This window comes from Callospermophilus lateralis, chromosome 1, assembly GCF_048772815.1.
Source record: "Callospermophilus lateralis isolate mCalLat2 chromosome 1, mCalLat2.hap1, whole genome shotgun sequence".
NCBI lineage: Eukaryota > Metazoa > Chordata > Mammalia > Rodentia > Sciuridae > Callospermophilus > Callospermophilus lateralis.
Genome location: NC_135305.1, coordinates 182,116,442 through 182,140,265, shown reverse-complemented (window position 1 = coordinate 182,140,265; position 23,824 = coordinate 182,116,442). Strand labels below are relative to the sequence as shown.

At 46.7% G+C, this 23,824-nt stretch overlaps 1 protein-coding gene across 1 annotated transcript in view; it reads left to right on the top strand.

Annotated features, from left to right (window-relative positions):
* Nucleotides 1-23,824, top strand: part of Rftn1 (raftlin, lipid raft linker 1) — a 202,728-nt gene that overhangs the window by 142,373 nt on the left and 36,531 nt on the right. Inside the window, exons 5-7 of the mRNA XM_076842179.1 lie at nt 3,994-4,363; nt 11,795-11,998; nt 21,738-21,853. Of these exons, the coding sequence (XP_076698294.1) occupies nt 3,994-4,363; nt 11,795-11,998; nt 21,738-21,853 (690 nt within the window). The remainder of the gene's footprint in view (nt 1-3,993; nt 4,364-11,794; nt 11,999-21,737; nt 21,854-23,824) is intronic.

Here is a 23,824-nt window from a genome sequence, read left to right as displayed (position 1 = left end):
AAAACTATGTAATGTTTTGAACAACCTACAATAAAAATTAATTAAAAAAAAAAAAAAAAAAAAAAAAATCTGGCTTTGCCCTTTGAAGCCACTCTCCAAGTTACTGTGGTGAGAAAGCTGGGGGTATGCTAGCTCAGAGCCTTTGTTGACTTGATATCAAAAAAAAAAAAAAAAAAAAAATGTGATCTGTCCTGGTGGTTTCTAGTCCAGCTTCTCTCTTTTTTTTTTTTTTTATGCTCCTGGCTTCTCATGTCATGTTCCAGAAATGCTTCTAGAAGTTTCTTGAGCAGGCTGTACACCATCAGGGTAACTCCTGCCCTTACATAGATTTCCCTGCTTTCTTTCCTTCATGTATCTGGTGAACTCTTATTCATCCTTCGAAGCCTCTTTCAGATTCGGTTCCCAAATAGATTTTGTCAAGCACAGTATTTTGAAGAACAAATAGGGTTTGAATGCTTCCAGGTGAGGTGGACGTACTAGTTCTACCACCCTCCTCACTTCTTCCTATTGTGTCACTTTGTTGGTCACAGCCCTGGCCTTCTGTGACAGAGGTATCTCCACCTCCCTTCAGGCAGAAAGCATCACTTCGGTCATTGTCACTTTTGTAATACCTTTACACCCATGACTGTATTTATCACCCATATGAGTAATCTTTAAAAATATACTTTTTTTTCAATTCTAATGGTAATAAATTTTGGAAAAAAAAATTACCCACAAATAGGAAAAAAAAGTAACTTCTATCTCCCTTCTCTTCAAGAACACTGATGTCTTCATGTTAGTGAATGTTTCTGGATGTGATTTGTGTATGTACATTTCAGAGTCAAATTAATACTGCGTCTATAAAGCTTAGAATCTTTATTTTTGTTATATGTAACATAATGCAAGCATTACTTGCTCCGTGTTTGTGTCCTTATTTTTAAAACATGCTTTCAGAAATTGGCTGGACCGTCTTGAGGGTTAAGATTCCCCAGTACTTAAGCAGAGTGTTGGCCTAGACCAGTCCAGGGACTTAATGTTTGTTGAACTCTGGAGATGAAAAATTTAACCTGTCCCCATCCAGCCTCCAAGGATCTTGCTTAGGAGACATACCTGTTCACTCATGACTTTAATGTATTCATGCACTCAACAGATATGTTTCTGCCGGACATCCTCCTATCACTGGGGACACAGTAGAATGCTCCAGTCCTCATGAAGTGTGTGTTCTGCAGCAGTGATTTGCACACTAGGTTGCACTGAGATCCCACAGCAGACTTGTGAACTGCAGGTCACTGGGTCTTACCCCAGAGCTGCCAATTCAGTGGGCCTGAGGGCCTGCAGTGTCAACATGTTCCCAGGGGATGCTGATGCTGCTGGTACCTGGATATGACACTTGAGAATTCCCGGCTTAAAGGATCAATTTGCAGTACAGTATGGCAACAGAAAACAGCTGTGGGGTGTGTGGGTAAGAGGGCTGAGGGCTGAGGTCTGACTTGTGTATCTAAGTCTCCCTGATACTTCAGGTCCCCAGGAGGAAGGGGAGGGGACTAGGAAAATGCCCTGTGTCCAAAACCTCATCTTGTCCTCTATGGATGACTCTGGGCAGTCTCTGCAGGGCCGCAGATGCCCAGGACTGATCAAGGGAGAGGTTCAAGCAATCATGATGGCCACGTGTGCCTTCTCTGGGCCCCTTCAGCATGCTTACCATATGTCTGGTCTTCAGAGCCACTGCAAAAGGGAAGCACGACCCTCCCCATTTTATGGATGTGAAGACTAAGACGTGGAGAGCTTATTTAACCCACTAGAGTCGTCCCCCACACCAGTGAGTGACTCATCTCGGGCTCCAAGCCCAGCCTTTCTGAGAGCCTTCAGACCCCATGCCATCGCCACTGCCATAGCTCCTGTTGAGACTGGACTGTGGTTGAACCCTCAGTGGGACCAGTTTCTAGAAATGCTTCAGTAGTCATAGCTGTCTCCTGTGTGGTGAGACAGTAGTCTCAGGAGCGAGTGCAAGGTTGTTCCCTCATTTCATCTGGGGACTATAAAAAATTTATTGCCTTTCCTTTTTGCCTTTGTCACCAGGAAGCTCAGAGCTATGCTTCGTCGGCAGTAGCTTTCCTGAGTGTAAGGTTCTTGGTATAATCATCTCCCTACTTTTCTTTGAAAACTTTTGTTTCCTGTGTTTTCTTTTAGAAAGCTTCCGAGATAATTTTCTAAAATAGGTGGATGTCACAGATTGGTGAGTGAAAAGTAAATTTTCAAAATGCAAAGGATTAGTTTAAGGGGTGTTTTTTTAAACTTTTGAAGACTGATTTGGCCTAAGACTGTGCATGAGTGGACACAGACGTGACTGTGGACACGTATGTATTTGATAGCTTGATGTATCCTTTTGAACTTGAGTCCAGTTTGGCTGGAGCCGGGGCTGGCTTTGAACTCTGGCTTCTCACTACTTGCTTTATGGCTTTCATTTCAATCTCGGTGTCCTTATCTGCAATGGAGACTATAATGCCGTGCATGGTCATTGAAGAATTTAACAAAATGACTTAATGTAAAATGGCTAGTTATGTGCTTGCAGCAGATGATAGTTACTGATATGTCTCGCACAGACTGGGATTTGTAGAAAGATTGAACCATGCATTTGCACTTGCTCTAGACATTTTTCCTAGAACGTGCAGTGGGGAGCTGAAATGACCCTTGACTTCACGTTGGGGTGCTGTGTTCCAGAGCTGTGAGGCTTGCTTCCCCTTGGTGCAGGGAACTCCATGTGGCATTTCTTACACATTCTCAATGGCAGTAGATGTTTGCTGTGGAGAACTCAATATTTTCTGAGGTCATCCACTTAGAGGTTGGTGACTAAGACTTAGACAGCCCTGGGGTTTCTACCTCCTTATGCAGTGGTGACGTACTCAGCTTGAGCATCCTTGCCTGGAAAGTCCCCTAAAGCCCACCTCCTGGCTCTTCCTGATTTTACTAGGCTACCACTCTCAGTTTTTCTTTCAAAGTTTTGACTACTAAGTGCAACGGCTGGAGGCTACTTTTTAGGGCAAGAGAGGGTTCAAATATTACAGGACTCTCTGTAGATTTCTTTGTCCCAGCTTGTGGGCACATGAAGCAAGAAGGAACTGCTTCCCTGTTGCCTATGCTGTCTGGGCTGTATGAGGTCTTCAAGAGCCTAGGGCCTACCTAGAGCTGTGGGCCAGGTGCAGACTGTGAGCTCCTTGGCTTCCTGAGGCCTGAGTGTGCCATGGAGCCTTCACAGGGGTGACTTTCCCCACCTCTGACCTTCCCTGACAAAACTAGTGTCTCAAAAAAGAAGCTCTTTGGGTCATAAGATGCCATCTGGTAATTACTATGCGGTTATAAGATGCATTGTATTTAAATTTTTTTTGTGTGTGTGTGTGCGCGCCAGAGATTGAACGCAGGGGCACTTAACCCCTGAGCCACATCCCCAGCCCATTTTTGTATTTTATTTAGAGAGAGTCTCGCCAAGTTGCTTAGGTCCTTGCTGAGTCTGGCTTTGAACTCATAATCCTCCTGCCTCAGCCTCCTGAGCTGCTGGGATTACAGGCGTGTGCCACTGCACCCAGCTGGATACACTGTATTGTGAGGTAGCCTGATGGCCAGGAAGTAGGTGAGTCATAAGAAAAAGAAATTCTTAAATTGTTATCAAAATGAGCTTCTTCCAAATCCTGTTTATTTTAGAACCTGTTTAAAACAAAACAAAACAAAACAAAATAAATAGGGACCATAATCCTTTCAAGGAAAGGTGATCCCAACCCTTCCCCAAAGCTTCATTTTTCCACTGGGCAATGTAGTGAACACACCAAGTCTGCATGTCCCCTTCAGGCTAGGGCAGAGTGTGCAGGCACTGCCTGCCTTGATGACATGGGGCCTCTGCTGTTCTTCCTGTTCACAGTGAAGTAGCTCAGAGACCTTGGTGAGGTTTATGGGTGCTGCAGGCATCCTTCGGTAGACCATCCCACTCACGCTCTTGCCTTTGTTTTGTTGGCCTCCCAGGTCCAGGAAGCTGCAAGTCGGGGCCTGAAGTTTGTGGGCGTCATTCCTCAGTACCACTCCCTTGTGAACTCGGCGGGCAGCAGCCCTCTCGCACCCACCACCAACAGTGCCACAGATGCCAGAGCTGTGAAAAAGGCACATGGGGACCACGCATCATTGGAGGATGAGAACCCAGGGGCTGCAGACGTGTGTGTTGCTTCCTCAGGGATGGACGGAAGCCCAGAGCCCGGCCCAGGCCACACAGGGGACCTGCCTTTCATTGAGGAGCCCAGCTTATCCTCTGGAGAATTTTCCCCACGGGGAATGAGTCCTATACTGGATGGACCAGATGGTGGCCCGTCGGATACACATGCAGGGCTGCTCTCTAGGAGTAAGTATGTAAGCCCCTCGAATTTTGACCCACTTCAGAGAGGTGAATAGCTTTTCAGTCATCCCCAGGGCGTTTCAGGGAAAAGAGATGGGGATAGAGTATAGACACAGCAGTCCATCAAATACTAGAAACTTAGTTGTTTGGGCTGCACAACGAGTTACTTGCTGAAGTTGTAACTTCAGGGGGTGAGCAGGGCTATGTGAAATTGACTTGCAGTTGTTCCAAAAGGTGGGGTTCTCAATGGATTTTAGATGGTGAGGTACTATATCCCCTGCCCTTGCATAAGGAGTGTTTGTCTGCTGGGATCCACTGAGACCCTCCACTCCACTGCTTTGAATGTTTGCCTATAGCAAGAAATCACAAACACCAGTTGAGGGCAGTTTGTGTGGTGTGTGTGTGTGTGTGTGTGTGAGATTAAACTCATGACAATGTAAACTACCAACTTTCAGGGGCTTCCTACGGTTGACATATCACTGTGGTAGAATACGCCACTGAGGAAAGGCCAGCAGTCTGTGAATCCTCCTAGTCACATTGTAAGGGCCAGGAGAGCATGCACATTGGCTTAAGGATTTCAAATAACAGCACAGCAACAATAGCCAACATGTATTAATACTTCCTGAGCACTAGGCCCTGTGCCAATATGCTTCTTAATAGACTGACCTCTTAATTCTCCAGGCAGCCTTGTGACGTATGTGGGTGAGCTCTATTACCATGGCCTGTTTGCCAGTGGAGTAATCCAGGGTTTTTAGAGGAAATGAGTTGCCAGGGTGGGAAACTGGCAGACCCAGTATGTGAACACAGTGGGGCTGGGTCAAGATTTCCTGAAGCCCTTGGTTGACAGGGAGTGAAGTTTCCCTTTATTTCCCTCCCCAGAGTTCCCTCTTCTCTACTTTCTCCAGGAAATCTAGCATCCAGTCACTTCCTGGCAGCAAGGTACTTAACATCAGTGGTGGGGCTGATGAACGAGTATTGAGACTGACAGCCAGAGACCACCAAGCCTTCCCGAGGGCTGTTTGTTTAGGACTTTCTGGATCATATCCCTGGTTAATATTGTTACTATTTAGTTACTTGTTCTTGAAATCGGCCTCTTACAAATGATCAGGAACATTTTTATGCTTGGAGAGTGGAGAACAAGGTGAAGTAATGTTCATTGGTACATTAGTATGTCTTGAAAGGAAAATTATAGGATGCTTATTTCTGGGGGCTTATTTGCAGAGTTGCTTGGAGGGAGAGATCGGAGCGGCCTTGATTCTGGGATATAGAGGGCTATTATTTAATCAAGGTCTGGATCCTTCTTAAACATGTACTGGAGTAGAGCTCTTCCTCTGCCTGGTTTCTCCCCCACTCCACACACACTGGATTGATAGACTTCTTCCCACCCCCCTCATTCAGAGCAGCTGAGAGTGTGTTTGGACCTGGCATATGCCTCCTAATCAGTGTCCAAAGCTCTCTTCTATTGAGGTGGGCAAGGTGTGTGTGCTGATCCCAAGAAGACAGATGAGCTTCTGGGGGAACCCTGCACTATGAGAGGGTTGGGGAGGCAGGCGGCATCATGGTCGAGAGTCCAGCCTTTCTGTCCATTCCAGCCACCTTGTGGCTGGTCAGTAGCCTTGAACACAGCCATTGCCTTGGGAAAGAACAGCAGGTCCCTGTGGAAAGGTTGGGTGAGATGTACCTTCAAAGCCTCTCAGTGCTGTGGACTCACCCATGTGAGCTGTTGCCCCTGGGCTCGGGCACCGTGCTCCTGGCTCTTGACCTCCACTTCTCATGGAACCCTGGTTTGAGAAAGGAAGTGGTCAATATGGAGGCTTCCTTGGGAGTGTGCTGACACCCCCAGCCTTCCCCACTCCGCCTTCCTCAGAGACTCCTCCTAGACTTCCTGCCTCTGTGTTTAATACCAGAGAATTACAAACTGGGAAGACTTGTCCTGGGACCCTCCCCAGATGCCCAGTGCCCTCCTGCTCCCCTGTGGCTGCTCACCTCCCTCCCCCAGACTCCCCATAGCGGAATGCACAGAAACCCCTCCTCCTGAAGCATCTGGACCTGCCTCCCGCCTCAAGACCCTGTTCTCTGCTGTCACCCAGATCATGCTGGGAAATGGTGGTTAATGGGCATTGATGGAGGCATCGGCCCAACAGTGAAGAGGAACTTCAGCTATGGGGGGTCTCTAAGCCTTCCCTGCCCCAATCTCTCCAGGTGCACAGCTGCCTCTCCCCATACAAATAGCTGTCCAGGCTACAGGTCTCTGTAATTTAGGCTCCCACTATTATTTTTTAGAAATTTATTTATTTATTTATTTATTTAATCTTCTGGTGGAATAAATGAGCCTCTGGATTTTCCATCAGTCATAACACACTGGGGTGACTAGTGGGCACAGAGGCCTGTGGGGGATGGGCAGACCGTCATGAGGGTGGTCACCCTGAGAGCGCTGTTCTGACTCCTCCCTGGACGTCAACTCTGTTATTCCTCAGCACATAACAGAAGACTAGGATGCTCACTCCACGGATACAGAAAGTTCCTTCCATGCAGCTAAGTCTCTTACCATAGCCAGGCCAGCCCCAGAGCTGGATATCCAGGACCCTGTCCCCATGGATCATGGCCCTCACCTGGCCCCTGGCCTCTCTCCTTATCTTTTTCCTGGGGCATCTTGTTTCCTTCCTTGAGAACAAGGTGAGCCATCACCCCCAGCACACACAGCCCCCTCCCTGCCACTCTCATCTCTTGGCTTGCCTTTCTCCTGGGGCCCCCTAAGGAGGGTGAAGTGTTTTTACTCCTCGTTCTGCCAGGTGGGCTTAAATAGGCAATCACAGCAAGACAATTAAAAAACATCCAGAGGGAGTCTCCCTCCTCCCCCCTCCTCCTCCTCCTTCTCACTTAATTTATTTCCTATGTAGGAGGCCTAGGGGAGAAGACTCCAGGCAGTGACGGCTCAGACAGGACTTTCCCATCTTCCAGAGTCTCCATCTGGAAGCAGGGGCAGGCTCCCTCCCAGCCCCCACCCCTGCAGCACAGTCCAGTGGTTAGGCCTTCGCGCATTTCTCTTCCTGCTCATTGAATTTTATTTCCTGGTTCCAGGGGAATTTCTTATTGGTTTCAAGTCCAGGCTGTGCAGTGATCATCTGAGCCCCAAGTGTCTCTGTTGCTACAAGAGAAACAAGGAGGCCAGACAGGTTCTCTCAAATTCTGATTGTTCTCTCACCAAAATCCTTATTCTAAGTCTTCCAAGCACTGGCTTTCCTACCTGCTGAGACTTCCCAACCAGAAGCTGCGGTCGCTGATCTCGATTACAGTTCTGGCTGAGGGGATTTTGTTCAGTAGACCTTCCTGGCATCCAGCTCAGTATGGGGGCCTTTTCTGATGCGCAGGCTCTTTCCCTCCCCAGGCCAATATCCTCCCCTCTTCATATCCTCAGTAGAGTCTGACCCTGGACTCTGCCCCTCCCAGATCTGCCACTCTTTCAGGCCTTTGACTTGGTCCAGGAACAAAAACAGCTACTGAGTCCCTACCTGTGGCTACTGGTGCCCACTTTCTGTGCCCTGATGAAGTTGGTCTCTTGTTGGACCTGGGAAGGAGCCCAGGGCTCGGGATCTGCAAGACCTGGCTCTCCCACACTGGCTGTGATTCTGGGACATCTACTTAAGGCTTCAGGGCCTGTGGAAGTTGGAGAGTCACATGGGGGGCCATGTCACATGGTGCAGGTGTCTGGGTTGCTGTGGTCTTCACGCTTCAATACCTGTGGGCCTTGTGTGTGCAGTGGTTCCTGCACTTTGCCTCTGCTGTCCTAGCAGGTGGGCCTCCTGCTAGCCCAGAGGTGTCCTGTTATTAGTCTTGAGCCTATGACAGAGCCTGAACCGCCTTCCCCAGATTTTGGAATCTAGATAGAGAGCTTCAGGCCCTTCTTCCTCCCTTCCCTCCACAGCACCCACAGCCTGCCTTCCCAGGGGAGACCTTTCATCTCAGTTCCCCTGCACCTGACCTCGTCATACTGCAGACCCCACCCAGCTGTCTGACTTCCACTTCTTCCTTCTAGCGCAGCTAATTCATTAGCAGCTTCTCTTTGGGAGCCCACGCTTTAGTTCAAACTCTGTATTCTTTTATCCAGACTGGAGGGCTCGTTGGTCACCAAACCCAGCCACCCCTATGGCTCACCTTCAAGTCACAGCTCCCTGGGATCGAACCTGAAGACAAGTATGCAGACTTCTGTTTGGAGCCCAAGTTCTTATGCCCAGGCCCAGGCCTCAGAGCTGGTCACCTGCCTCTTTGCTCCCCACTTCCCTGTAGCCTGGGAGGCCTGAGAGGAGGGGGCCGCTCAGCCAGCCCCCGGCTCTCATCCTTTCCTAGATTTTCCCACTTGTCTGGCTCAGGTCAATCCAGCAAGCACCTCACAGCTCCTGTCGCAGTGCAGGCTCTTTGCTGTACATGCGGAATCTTACCTGTGACAAGGCAGGGCCTCTGTGTGGGGAGTGGGGAAGGAGGATAAGAAGATGGTAGGTGCTCAGTGCAGTGCTTCAGCCATTTTCAGAACATTCTCAGAAGCGATGCTTTCCCTATTCTTTTGGGACTTTCTGTCCCACGTCTGGAAAAATCTTCCTGCTGAGGTCATGGAGGAGTCACAGAGCAGCTGAGAAAATTTAAACAAAATCGGGGCTTCTTTTTTGGAATCCTTGGTGCCTGCTTGTGTGAGGATGTGTGTTGAAGAATCAGACTATGCAAACATCAAAGGGCATCGTGTTCAGATGGTTTCTCTTGGCTGGTTTCCATGTGAGTAGAGGGAAGACTGTGGTCACGGAGGCGGTGGGACACAGGAGTCTACTAAAGGGTTACGCGTTGGAAGTCAGGTTTTCTCCCAATATTTCATTACCCCTAATGCTTTGGAGACTGTTCATTCCAACAGCACTTCCTTTTCCTTCCTGAAAAATTTATTTCTGTCTCTGGCTTCAGTCCTGCCCCTGGGGAGATTCGAGACAGGAAAGCTGGGATGCTGTTAGCACCGACTACCTTTCAGAAGTCTCTCTTCTACCACCCATTCCAACATCCTCGCTTCTCCTTTTGACATTTCCCCTTTTTCTGTTTCATTATGCATCAGGGAAGGTGGAGGGTTTTGTCTGGTCGTGTGAACACGGGATCCTTCTGAACTTCGGCCACTTCCAAACTCCTCAATCAATTCTCTCATGAAGCAGCTGTGATTTCTTTTTAAATCTATTGCATCTGTAGTTGACTCTAATATACCATTGGGACTGGTGCTGTGGCCCACTGTGGAGTCACCTGCAGTTAGTTCTGGCCAAGTTTACAGTTTACTTAGCCTCTGAGCTTGCCAGTGTTTCTTGGGAATGTGAACATGCAGGGCAGATACTCTGGGGAGTTAGTGCCAGTCAATGAGGGCGAATTCTCCAGCTGTGTTGCCCTTGGTTGGTCCCTTTGAGGTGTGTTCCTTACAGTGTCTCGGGTCCCCTGTGGGATTGAGCTCCAGTTGCCCCAGTGATAACCTGCTCATTAACGCATACTTCATTAGCTTCGTCGTCTCTTTATTTCCCACCCCACCTCCATCCTTCTCTTTCTTAGTATCACTCTTCAAACAAACAGCTTGCACGTGGAAAGCTTGCAGGATTTGCTTTTGAAGAAATCCAAATGAATTCAGCAATTCACTGAAGCATGGCTCATCCTCTTGCCCTTTGTGGCTGCCATTTTTAATTGAATGACTGGCACGTGGGACTAGAAAACCCCTGATTGCTCAGTTCACGTCCTCATCCTGACACCCACCCCTGCTCCCCAACATATGACTTGACTCCCTCCATTACAAACCTTCCTCTGTCATTTCATTCTTAGTTTATATTTCAAAGTCATGAAATAGGTAGTGGTTGCTGGCTCCATACACCAAGACTTTATTTCTTGTGTGAAAGTATTTCCTGGTTGGAGGTGGCATCTTGAGTTGGTCAGGTAGATTAAGAAAGGTAAGGTAATATGGGGTGGGCATGACCAGGCTAGAGCTGGTGTTTAAAATCCAGGTGGCCACTTCTGAGGATAGGTATTAGTTCTCTTGGATGGATAGCTTGAGATGACTCTCCTGTTTAACTGTTGATGATAAGTCTCATGGCCCGGAGAACTCCACTGAGGCTTGCTCAGATGGGCCTGTGAGAAGACCTTCTTTGTCCCAGAATACAGTACCTGTGTGAGAAACTTCCAGATGTTACATGGGTTACTATATTCTGTGTTAATGAGCCTTGTTATTCCTCTGTTTATGGCAAGGGTAAAGGTTTGCCTTTATGGTCAAATTTTCCTTTTAAAATGCAGTTATTTAACAGAAAGTAAATCAATTTTAAAAATAATAATCCAACTAGTATTTGGATACCACAAAAATTATGAAATACTCCAAATTGGGAAATAGCATCCCAGAATATAGATCTAGTTGTCCCATATGGGGAATGTGAGTGTCCTTTGTCCTTTTTGCTGATGTCAACCACCATTGTTTATGACCTTTAAATTTTTTTCTTTGACAGAAGGGTGGGGATTTTCTTAAGATTTTAAAAGATATTTTTGAAAAAACGAAGCATATTCCTGAGCAGCTTCTGCAAGAAAAGCTTTCTAAGCTGGGTCAACTCTGATTGCTTGTCTAAATGAGTATTGCAAAAATAGGCCTTCAGAGTTAGGTTGAAATTGCAGGTTTTTGCCCCGGGAGGCAGCTACTGCTAACTCATACCTGGCAGCACGTACAGCAGGCACAGATCAACTGGGTGGTGGTGACTATTGATTTCTGAAGGACTGAGCTATAAATGAAAGAACAGAAAGCTCAGAGCCTCACTCCCAGAGCCTGCCTGTGTGGCTGATGGAGCTGACCTGCCACTGTAGGCAGAAACTCTCATTTACAGGAACATATTTATTTTTACATATCAGTGATGTATTTTTTGATGTACTTGATTAAGTATTATGGGCTAGGCCCCAGGAAACACCAGTGCAGTTTATAAATAGTGAGTTCATGGGTGAACAAGGTTCCTGGAATTAGAGCAATGTGTTTGTTTTTCTGTGATTCTGTACATTGGCTTTTTTTTTTAAAGTTCAGATCTCACTCAGGTATGTCTGTTTTTACTTCCAACACATCTTTGTATGTATTTCTAGAAATTTATGCTCTATCTCCTAAATGCCTAAATATACAAACTAAACCCAGATAATAATTCATTATATTCCAGATTCAAAAATCTTAAGTCCCCCATTTGAAGCCTAGCCTTTGAGGTCCATGTATGTCACTTGAAGGCAGCCAAAAGTTACTACTTGGAATCAAGTTCTATTACTTGGCATGTAGGCTCACCGATTTCACTGTTGGTATCATTTCTTTAGACTCCTGAGAGATTTCACTAATCTGATGAGTCAAATTTTTAATCACTGGTTGACCTCTTCTTTCCCCACCTTTTTTTTTTTTTAAACAAATTTCAACAGAAATGGAGATCTTTGCCCTTTTCAATAAACCGAAGAGCCATCAGAAGTGCCGGCAATACTATCCTGTCACTATTCCTCTCCGGGTCTCCAAGAATGGCCAGACGGTGAGCAGTTTGGATGCCAACTGGTTGGAGCATATGAGTGACCACTTCCGGAAAGGAGGCGTGCTGGTGAATGCAGTCTTCCATCTTGGAATGGCAAATGGTATGGAATCCACTGCCCTTGGGTGGTCCTTAAGAATTCTGCTTCTAACTTTTATAACCTTAACCCATCTTTGGAGCCTGCTCCATTCAGAAAGCTGTACAGTCAATAAAAATGCTGCATTTGATTTCTGATTAATACAGCTTGAGCAGTGCCCATAAAGTCAAGGACCTGAGCAGGAGTCAGCCATGTATCTTCCGAAATGCCAGGGGAGGGTGGGGTGGTGGGGTGGTGGATTCTATTCGATGAAGATGGCCTCTGTTTCTGTTGCTTTTTAAGAATTTTTTTTTTTTTAAAAAAGATGACTCCCTGGGATTGTTAATTACCCCCTGGGATCATGCCATCCCAGAGTGTGAATTGTTTGTAGACGCTATTACAGTTTGAAGTAGCAGCAGCACCTTGGAATTGACAGAAAAACAAATGGCATGCTGCCTGGTTTCTGTAAGCTCCATTGGGACACACACAGTTCCTGGGTGTCATGGCACCCATGCCCCTCCCCAGGAGTGGGTTATCTCTGGGGGGTTGCTGCATGGAATATCACTATTAACGTCAGTTTTCAAGGTGGGAAGGAAGTCTGCCCACAGTGGGAAAAGGGGTCAAGCAAACAAAGTGCTTCAGGCTAACATGAAGGCAAGTTAAATCACCAGGGTACATCAAAACTGGGAGGCAATTTGAAGAGTGGGCCAACCTGCCAGCATGTGCAGATCCCGAGGGCTGCCAGTCAGCATGGTTCCTGAGCAAGCAAAGTGTCACACCAAAGTTGTTGATCTCAGCAAAACCTGGCAGGGGGCATCAACTGCACCACAGTTTTCTCTCTCAAGAATTAGAGTCAGGGATGGATTTTGGATTCCATATTATTTGCAATCCTTGAAATGCCAGCAGGCATCCTTAGAATAGAGATGCTATTCTTAATTCTGCATGTACCTACTTTGAATCATTCAAAGCCTCAGAAGATGACACAGCACTAATAGGCCTTAGTTTGGATGCAGTCTCTTGTTACTATCTAAATATCTGTGTCCGATCTCAACTTGTTATAGTGGCAGCAGGCATTGCGTAATGTCCTGGGCCATAGCCATTTGTTATAATGGATGAATGACATAAGGAAGGCCATCAGCTCACTAAGAGTACAGCCAGACTAATACTGTCCAATAGAACTTTCTCTGATGGTGGAATATTTAATGTGCTATCCAGTGTGGTAGCTACCAGCCATCTGTGGGCTCTGAGCACTTGAAATTTATTTCATTTTCACAAATTGAACCATATGGGGCTAGTGTACCGGACAGTGCAGTTCCAGCGTGTACATTTCATTGATGCAACTAAAATTCATTTCTGTTCCCTGGCAGCAAAGTGATAACCTCTCTATGTATAAGAAACCCATCATGGTGCCTGCCGGGGCTCCGGAAGCCAGGGCCAGTCACCATCTGGCGAGAGGCACCACAGAACACCGGGGCAGGTGTCCATTCCTACTCCTCAGTATTGGTAGCAGGTGGGCGGGAGGAGCCCTTCACCTCCTACATCCTACAGGGATACCTGGTGCCCATCTTAGGTTGGGGCAATAGTAGCTTTTTTATCTTGGTGCCCCAAAAGCTCTCTGTAACAGTCGTGTAGAACATTACATTTCTCCCTGGGCACCTGATGGCTAGTTGTACTAACATCTTAAAGATGTGCTGGAGATAACAGCAGCACAGGATGTCACTGGTCATTTTCTCTCCTCTCAGGAGAATGGGGCATCCAAATGGAAGTTTTCTGTGGCCCAACTGACTGAGCATGTTGGGGCAAGCCAAGCCCCCAGAGAGAACACATTGAAAGTTCACAAAGCCGTTGAATGTCTCTCACCATTATGGTTTTGGCAGTCAAGGCTGAGTTCACCTCCGCTCCCCTCCCCCCCAACCCCCGCTTTCCATCCGTGCATCCAAAAGCACAGAGAATTTGTACAGCTCTTTCTTCAGATTTGCCTTCAGCATGTGAAAGGCTGTTATAGCTTCCCTTGGCTTTAGCTGCGTTCAAGCCAGCCTTCTTGCCTTGAAGACAGAACGTGAAATGTCCCCTGGCAAGTGCAACCGTGAAGTGTTCCGCAGAGCCTGAGGCATCTACGGTGTCTAGCGCTGCAGGCAGCCACTCTGCTTCATTCACAGCCAGGGGTGCGAAAGCCTCTGAACCAAATTCATTGAAACCCACACTGGCTTGAGATGTGATTTTCCCTGTGTGTGTCTGCTGGGAGGACCGTGCGAATCGGGGTGGTGTTAGTGGGTTAAGGCTTTCTGCTCTGGGAAAGCCCAGGGCTTCCATTGGCCAGGGAAGAAAAGGGCATATGTTCTTTTCCCAGAATTTAAAAAAAAAAAAAAAAAAAAAAGCAGCAAACTAATCATAATCATGAAATGAACCTATCTCTAAGAGATAATTAGTATCCTTGCTAATAAACCTGGCAGAGCTAGAAGCACCTTCAAGCTGTTTGCCACCTGGGAAAGCATCATTCATGACTCTTGAAAGTGTATTTATAGTCTAAAATCATAAAATTTATACCCAAGTCATAAAACTCATGAGAAATTTGTCCAACTCGCCCAGTTCAGACTCCAGCTTCTCTTTTTACACCTCCAAGGACATGGAAACACCCATACAGTCCCCAGGTTTGGGCTCCCACTGGTGGTTTCTGGGACTCCTCTCCCAGGATTGGGCAGGTGGCTCCGACTGGTGAGGCCCTACCCAGAGCCCTGCCAGCTCAAGGCACAGCGAAGGGACTTGTGCCCTGTAGGACCCGTGTGCTGGTTGTGCTCCAGGCACTTCTACATTCAGCTCCTTCAGTCTTCAGCCCAGTGGAATATAGTACAGGTGTGGAAACTGAGGCACAGAGACGTTACGTCATTGCCAAGGTTACCAGCTGGTAAGTACTTGGCCAGGCAGTGAGAGGAAGGAAGAGTGAGGATGATAGAAGAGATGTGGCCATGTGGTGGGAGGTTGAGGGCGGCCCCCAAAGGGTCATGGGCAGCCTGCTGGTGGGGAAAGGAAAGCTCTTAAGTCACCCCAGGGAACAGCAGGAATGAGCCCAGGGGCCACACAGCAGAGCAGACAGCCCTTGGGAGCCCCCAGACAGTGAGGTGAAGGCCAGAGTCTGTATTTCTAGGGGTGGGGAGGGGCCCTCCTGAGCCAGCTCTTGATGAGTGGGCGAGCCCCACCGAAGGCCCAGCTGGGAGGCTGCTTCCTAACCAAGGGCTTTACCCAGCCCCTTCATCATCACCAGCCACCAGGCTGGCTGCCGCCTTCATTTCTCCTTGGCCCCCTCTGTCACCTGCCCTGTGTTCCTTGCTCTGCCCCCCTGGCTCTGCCCCCCTGGCTCTGCCCCCCTGGCCTTCTTCCTGCCCCGGTTCTCTGCTTGCCCTGCCCTCTTCCAGTCCCTGTCCCGTCCTTGCTCTCTCCTACCCTGGTGGTCCTTCCTCTTTGTGTCAAAAAATGCCCTTTGTTGCTGACTGTCCAAACTAGAATTCAGTCCAGCAGCACACGCTGCATAAGGTGACCCTGTCCTCACTTCTCTCTCCACCTAGGAGAGCCCTTTTTTTCTGCCCCTGCTTGATTAAAAGGAAGCTGGCCTCATCTCCTGCACAATGTCATGCATTAGATCTGTCTGATTCAGTGCCTTGTGGGGTCCTCTTTCTTTTTTTTTTTTTTTTTGGCAAGGGATTGAATCCAGGAGCACTTGACCTCTGAGCCACATCCCCAGCCCTATTTTGTGTTTTATTTAGTCAGGGTCTCGTTGAGTTGCTGAGCACTCCCGAGCCACCGGGATTACAGGCGTGTGCCATGGCGCCCAGCTATTGTCTTTTTGTAAGTCACTATTTCATTTAAACTGCAAGTTAGTTCTATAACCTTGATAAGTGAAAATCTAATTAGAGTACATTGCAGGTGATCTGCATGTTGTGTCACACAAGGGGTCACTTTACAGCCATGTATCTCCACTCCAACCCCTACTACATCATCCTCGGGTTTTCCCTGATGCCCCAGCTTTGTCTAAATCCTTTTTTTTTTTTGGACACAGCATATCCTACAGATGTAAAAACATGTGCATATTTCAAATTTTAAAATAGTTTGTTTTATATTGCAAGTCCCCAGGTGGGCCTACCTCAGACTCTTTAGCATCTCAGTGCCTGAACTCCCTAACCCCGAGGCAGAGGGTGCAGTGCAGTGGTCATAGAGCACCAACTCCATGACTCTGGAAACCTAGTCTGTCTGTCCATCACCTGCATCTGGCTCATTGTAGTAGCTCAGTAAATGTTTTAGTTATTGAAAGAGCACAGACTTTGGGATCAAACCAACCACGTTTTAGATCTAGTTTGACCCTTGCATTCCATTTGAACATGGACAAGTTATTTAACTTCTGTAGTCTCCCTCGTCTCATCTACTAAAAGGGAATGATGACTCTTGCAGAAATGTTGGGAGAGTTCTATGAGAAGCCATGAACTGGGTTGGGCAGAGAGCCTCACGTTCAGCCAGCACTGAATCAGAGTATTTCTAGTCAGTTTTGTGACACTGAAACTTGCAGGCTGATCCTTGCTCTAACTGAAAAGGAGTAATGCCTTCTCTAGATGATTGAGCACCTCAAAATGAGAATGCAGGAAGGAATGCAGGCCCAGAGCAGCAGTGGGGGCTCAAGAGGTAAGAGAAGGCGTTGGCCTGCTGGGTCTTCCATTAATGGAGCCAGTAAGCAGTAGCATAATTGGAAAGCAACATGGCACAGTTGTCCATGATTGGTTGACCAGTGATTGGGTTTGCATCTTGGCATGACCACACGTGCAATTATGGCTGTGTGGCTGGCCAGTGCCACTCCTAGAATCACAGTGCTGAGAACATCGTATGGTTTCCAGCAGGGAACAGGACCCTTGAAGAGAAGAAACTGAGATCCTGCTACCTAGCTGTGGACAGTTTGTCCAGCCTCATTTGTTAAAAGGAGAACAGTAACATTTGTTTGTAAACCTGCAAAAGTAGACCAAATGCATTGACTGCTTGCCCTGGTCTGGAGAGGGGCCAGCCCGACAGGCAGTCTTCACGCCTGTGGGAAGAGAGTGGTTGCCTCATAGACCTTACCTCTTGAGATAGCGTGGCAGATCTTTTCCCACATCCTTCTTGTAAATCATAAGCTTGGAATGTCAAGGTGGCCTTTTGCCAAAAGACCGGCATCAAATATTTATACAATACCAGGGCAAATAGCTTTTTGTGCACAGTAGGGAAGCATCTTTAGTTTAATAAAAAATGCAGTGATAATGGAATGTTTTCCATAGACGGAGGGCAGTTTAACCTTTCTACATCGGGAGGCTTCGGTCTAAGATAGACCTATTTATACCCAACTGGGTGCACATTTCAGGGAGGCTCAGCCGTGAAGGTAATGAGGACATGGGGAGTGGACAGGGCCGTCAAAACAAGGGGCTCTTTAAAAGCCTGGCTGTCTGCTCTCTGTGGTTCATTGACTTTTTTGCTGTTACAGATGACCAAATTTTGACAGCTGTTCTGAACTCGCATTGTAGCCAAGCAGGTGAATCAGCGTTTTGGACTCGGGAGAGCAGAGCCTGGATGGAGGAGTGAGAGACAGGCAGTGCATGGGGTGGATGGTGAATGAGGATCCGCACAGCCCCCCTCCCAGGCCCAGAACTTGGGAGAAAGAGGGGAAGCCAGGCAGGAGGCAGGGAGGAAGTCTGGATGGGCTTCAAGTGACCCCTTCCTTCTCCTGGTCCCAACTCTGCAGCACTCTGCTGTTAGGCTAAAGCCTGTTGTGCTGTTTTTGTTGAATTGAGCACTTTAGCACTTAAAGCACATGGCAGGCACGCCTAGGGGACTTGAGGTCCTCCATTGAGGAGATGTGTAGGGGTAGAGGCTTTGGAGATTACTGACATCCCTTGGTATTTACAGATGATTGGTTCCAGGACCACCCCTCAGATGCCAAAATTTGTGGATGGATGCTCAGTGCCTTCTATAAAGTGGCTGATAATCTACATGTATATTCCTATGTACTTTAAGTCATCCCTGGATTCCTTATAATAAATAGTGTGTGTGAGATAAATAGTTTTATTGTTTAGAGAATTATGATAAGGAGAACGTGTATATTTGTTCATTACAGCCTTTTAAAACTTAATCCATTGTTGATCAAATCCATGGCTGTGGAACCTGCAGCTATAGAGGGGCTGGCTATAACACGTTAGTGTAGAAGCCTCAAGGAAATATGTGCTAGGTTGATAGGATCTCAGAGGAATTACAGAGTGTGTTCTGGTCCCAGAAATCCCCAGGTCAGGACTGGGATGCTTTGTTCAAAGGGGTTTATTTGGGGAACCCTGCTATGACAGAGCCTCTACCTCTGGAGCATTGCTGAGGGTTTAACTAAGCTGTTTGTTCTGGACCTGAGATACTTGTGATACGGTCATCTGAGGAGTGGCTCTTTCTCCCAGATCACCTACATAAAACATCCTAGGAGTCCAGTGAACTAACACTGGGGGGAATCTATTCTGTGAAGCAGATGAAAGAGGCAAGCTTAGCACTTGCCAAGGCTGTTTAATAACATTCTCAGAATAGGAAAAAAGAAACTAGAACATGACATTGCTTTACCCACAGGGATTTTACTGGAAATGGAGCATTATCTTACCAGGTTGTGTTATTATCTGGATAAGGCTTCATTGCTCCAGGAAACACCCGTGGTTTATTAGGCTGTTCAGAATTCTGTGTCCTGGAATAAAGACTATCCTTGTCCCCCAGGCTGAGCAGAGTACACGGGTCTCATGTAGGTTGGGCACTGTATCAGTCAGCTATTGCTATAATAATGCTGTGTAACAGACCATTTCAGAGCTCACTGGTGGAGAGAATAGTAGTTTATTCCATTGGATTTTCTGGATGGCTGGAGCTGCTTTGTTGGCAGCCCTGATGATCTCAGATGAGCTCACAGGTCTGCAGGTCAGCTAATCTAAGCTGACACCATTGGGGTAGCTCTGCTTCACATGTCTTTTATCTTTTAGGAACTAGCTGGTTTCTAAAGTGGTAGCAGAGACATGGGAGATCAAGCTCAACCACACATGTGCATTTCTTGCCTCTCACCTGCTAGCATCCCATTGTCCAACCAAGCCACGTGGATAAACCCCTCATTGGCTGTTCTCCTCATCAGTCATTTCAGTGTTGATGTCCCTCATGGTTCTGTAGTTTGTCTGGTCTTTGGCTGCCTTTCACTCTCTGCATTTATGTGCAGGCTGCTCCCTCCTCTTCCTGGAACTCTCAAGCCCTGCAGATCCATACCCACATACTTTGTTAATTCATTTCTATCTCTACTCAAAGTGGAAAGCTCTAACCTTATCACCCCTTTCAAAAATAGCCACCAGCACCGCCTCCACCTTGGCTCTCCTCATAGCTTACTATTTCTATAGCATTTGTCACTTTTGACATTTTGCTCTTGTCTCCCTCCTCCACTGCAAGATAGGCTCTGTCTTGCTGCTTAGGGGATCTCTACTGACCCAGAGTGCTCAGCACATAATGGTGGTCAGGAGGTGTCAGAATGATCCAGTGAGTAGCCAAAGGTCACTCGGGGTGAGCTTGAGTGTTTCCAGGAACACATTGCTTACCCTTCTAGGCCCAATTTTCCATTTCTAGACTAAACTCTAAGAAGGTCCTCTCCACTTAGATTGTGTCCCCATTGTTTCTACAGTTTTTTTTTGGAGTCTAATTCTGCTTTCCAGAGCCACATAGGTGTGCTGTCCGTTTACCTGTGTTACACCTGAATTGACTCTTACATTAACCTTGCAAAGGAGGATAAACAAGAAAATTCAAATTATATACCTAATTCCACCACTCACACTTGCTTCTAGGATTTTACGTGTATGTCCTTAAAGTTTATTTGTCAGGACATTTTTAACATAAAAATTCACATTTTAAACACAAAAAAATGAGCTGTATTGAGCTCATACTTCAGTTCTGAATTCTGTTTTTTTTCCTTTTATAATAGTGTACATGAAGCATTCTCTTGAATCATTAAATTCCCATGATATTTTTTTTGGGGGGGGTGTAACACTACATTGTTTGGAAATCTGATTGATTTAACTATTTTTCTGTGGTTGACTATTTGGATTATTGAACATTTATATTTTTCTTAAGTAATTTTATAAGAAATGCTTGTAGATGATTATTTGGTGGATATTGCCTAGGATTGGCTAAAAGAGGTAGAATTTTAGCCCGACAAGGCAGCCACTTTGGACGTTATTAAACTGCCATCTAAAAAAAAGGAATAGTCAAAATTCCCTTAAACCCTGTAAACTTTCCTGTAACTCTACTCGTAATGAGAATTCTCTCTTCAAAATTTGCTGATCTGATTTAAAAAAAAAAAAGCTTAAGGGTTTTTTTCCTCAATATTTACTGTTTATGGAGAAATAATTAAATAATTGTTCATGTTTTTTGCCCATTTCTAGTATTTTAATTATTGATTCATAAACTCTTTGTATATGAAGAATATTAAGGTTAACCTTTTATTTTTGTTACACTTGTAAATGATTTTCTCATGTTGACGACTTTTACATTTTGTTTATAGGAGTCTGGGGAAAATAAGCTACAGATAGTTATGTGTTCACATTTGACATTTTTGTGTGTGAGACTTCTGAAAATACAAACAGTTCCAAGAATTCCAGTGTGATTCAGGGGGCTTTCTGAATTTCTCTCCATTCCCTGTGAAAAAAAATGTTCATATTAATATGCATTTCTCCTATTAAAAATTGTCCTTTGAAAATAGTATATCATTGAAAAAGGTTCTGTATTTGTATTAGTCTGCTTTAGTCTGCTAGAGAAATACCACATACCAGGTGGCTTAAATAGTAAATCCATGTTTATATTCTCCCGTTACTGGAGGCTGGAAGCCCACAATCAAGGTCGCAGGGTTGGTTTCTGGCGAGGGCTCTCTTCCTGGCTTGCAGGCAGCCACCATCTTGCTGTGTCCTTACATGGACCAGGGTACACACCTGGGTGGGGGTTCTAAGAGAGATATCTGGTGAATGTGTGTGGCCCCCCTTTGTATCCTCAGCAGGGACAGGAGCCTGTTATATTTTTCTTTATATCCCCATTGCCCACAACCATCCCTGTATATTTAATGTGTGGTTGTTGAATTGTACAGAACTTGGAACCCAACACATTGACTAGAGCAATTGCCCAAGGAAACGTTTTCAATGGTCAGTCATTTGGAAACTCCTCCTCCCCACCCTGCCCGATTCCACCTCTTGACAAGAACTGCCTGAAATGTCGTGGGTACAGCAGCCACATCACATGAGCCTCCTAGAATCAGCACTGCCCGAAGGCTCCTGACAGGCTCAGATCTTGTTTCATCTACCCCTCCTTAAAAAAAAAAAAAAAGAAATCCTTCTCACCTAAATATAGTTTTCTTCTAAAAAACTGCCTCTAAATGGCTGTGTTTTACCCTGGATAAGTTCTCCCCAGCGCTTCCTGACGCTGGAGCGTGAAAAGGAAGGTAAACGCGTGAAATCAATGGTGATTGCTAACAATGAAATGTGGGCTCATAAAATCAAGGATATTATTCAAAACTGCGAGGTAAATTAGTCTCATTCATTCTGATGGGGCTAGACTCTATGGCTGTGTGTGCCTTCTTTAATTAACATGCTGAAAAGATGTTCTGATTGGGATTATTAATGAATGCAGTGAAAATTTTGCTGCTTGTAAGGCTTCTGCCACAGACGGCTTACACAGCCCCCCTGTTTTTGTTTTTTTTTTCTTTCCACAGATTCCTTACACGGCTTGACAGATGGAGTATTCATCTTTGAAGCTGTTTCCACAGAAGATAGCAAAACCATACAGGGCTATGATGCTATTGTTGTTGAACAATGGACGGTCCTGGAAGTAAGTGTGGGGTTGGCAGCGGGCGCTTCTTTTGTTTGGGCAGAGATTATTTTATCTGCTTGCTCCATTCCACGACTGACCGACTGACCGTGGGGCTGCTGCTCATCTGTGGCTCTCTTCTGAAAGGGAGTTCACCTGGGTAAACTTATGAGGACCCCCTTAGTGTCCTCCCAGGCCTCCCCAACCCCCTTAGGGGTGGGTTCCACAATTCCCTTTGTGAAAAAAATATGCTGCATGTGCCAGACCCTGGGGTGGAAAGAGTCATCTTTCATTAATTTGCATATCACTGAAAACTCTAAGTGACATAAGTGACATAATGAGGCAAGCGTGTATTTTGTGGCCTCTGTAATAAGAGCAATGTTGTTCATGGAGCTAGAGCCCCTGGCCTCCCTCTGCCAGCCATCCTTAGAAGAGACGTCTGCCTAGGAGCTGGCTCAATCTTCACCATAAACCTTTAAGTATTGTGCTGTGATTGCCTGGTTTCAGTTAGGAAACTGAGGCCCAGAGAAATAAAGTCCTACACCCAAGATTTATGCAGCAAGTGCTGCATTATGTGTTTGAGAAATGATGAACCACAGGGCCATCAAAAGGCTATGGGCAGAGGAATTCCTCCGGCCATGGTCCTCTGGTGCGCTGAAGGAGCAGGCTGACTTCTAAGATTCGCTGACCTTTCTCCAACTAGGAAGCACAGAGGTGGTAAACCAGTCTCTTGTGCATACAGCATCTGGGATGTAAAGGGAGTCTTTGGACATAGAGGACTGATTTCTGAATGTCCTGGCAGGGCCCAGGGTTGACACTGTTTCAAGGGCTCTCCAGGCCAGAGTGAGACAGAGGTGGATGTAGCTCCTTGTGGGGCACATGGGACCCCCAGGCAGCTAGTGCTGGCCACACAGGTGGTATCTGCCATGCTTGCGGCCTGGAGGCTATCCCTGGCCTGGTTGGTGGGTGGAAGTAAGATGCCCCCAGGGCAGACTGCAACCTTTAAGCCACAGCAGTTCCCAGCAGGTGTGAAATGAGAAGCTGGGCTGCTGGGACCATGCCTACTTTCCAGCAGTGATGGGGAATAAGTGCTTATAAGTATGCCGACCGTGAGTACGCAGAGAAACTGGACTAATCAAAAATGGGCATTGTGAGGTCCATAGCGTCCATTAGTGGAGGGGCCAGAAGTCCTTAGGGTGTATGTTGCAAGGGAAATCAGAAACCAGGTGATAAGCTGGGCTCCACCAGTTACTCTCATGAGACCTTTGTGCCCCAGGCTCTCTCCAGCCTCCATGTCCCTAATTGGAAGTGGAGTGCAGAGGAAGTGAGGCCCAGTCTGGTATGCAGAGCCCAGTGTGGGCGGGACATGAAACCTCCTAGATCCTGCACTTTCTCCACTGGCACAGGTGCTATTCATCCAGCTGGTGGTAGGATGAAGGCCATGGGTGGGGATATAAAATACAGTAGAGTAGGAGGACGAGTGGCTCAAGGGCCTGATTAAAACAGGACCAAGCTTTTTGTCCAGTGGCCCGCAGACCTCAGCATCTGGTTTGCTCAGCAACAGAAGTGATGCATGGATGTACCCAGGAATGTGCGTGTATAGAAGTAATTGTCAGGCCATGGGAATGAGTGTGGAGCTCCTTGTCATCTGCATGTGGCTGCTTAGGGAGGGGCTTTGTGGTTCTCTCAAGAAAGGTGACTTGGTGATAGTGCTCGTCTAAAACACGGTTTCCAAAGTGTGGTCCCAGGACCAGCTGCATCATCACCACCTGGAAAGTTGTTAGAAATTCAGATTCTCAGGCCCAACCTCAGACCTACTGAACCAGAAACACTCCTGTATTTTGAAAAACTTTCCAGGAGATTCTGATACTCACTCCATTAAGAACCAGTGTCTAGAAGGACTCTCTGCAGAGATCTGTGTGCTGCGACACATGGCTGAATCAGTCAGGGTCACTCCAGGTGAATTGGTCTGGCTACTCAATAACCTCAGAG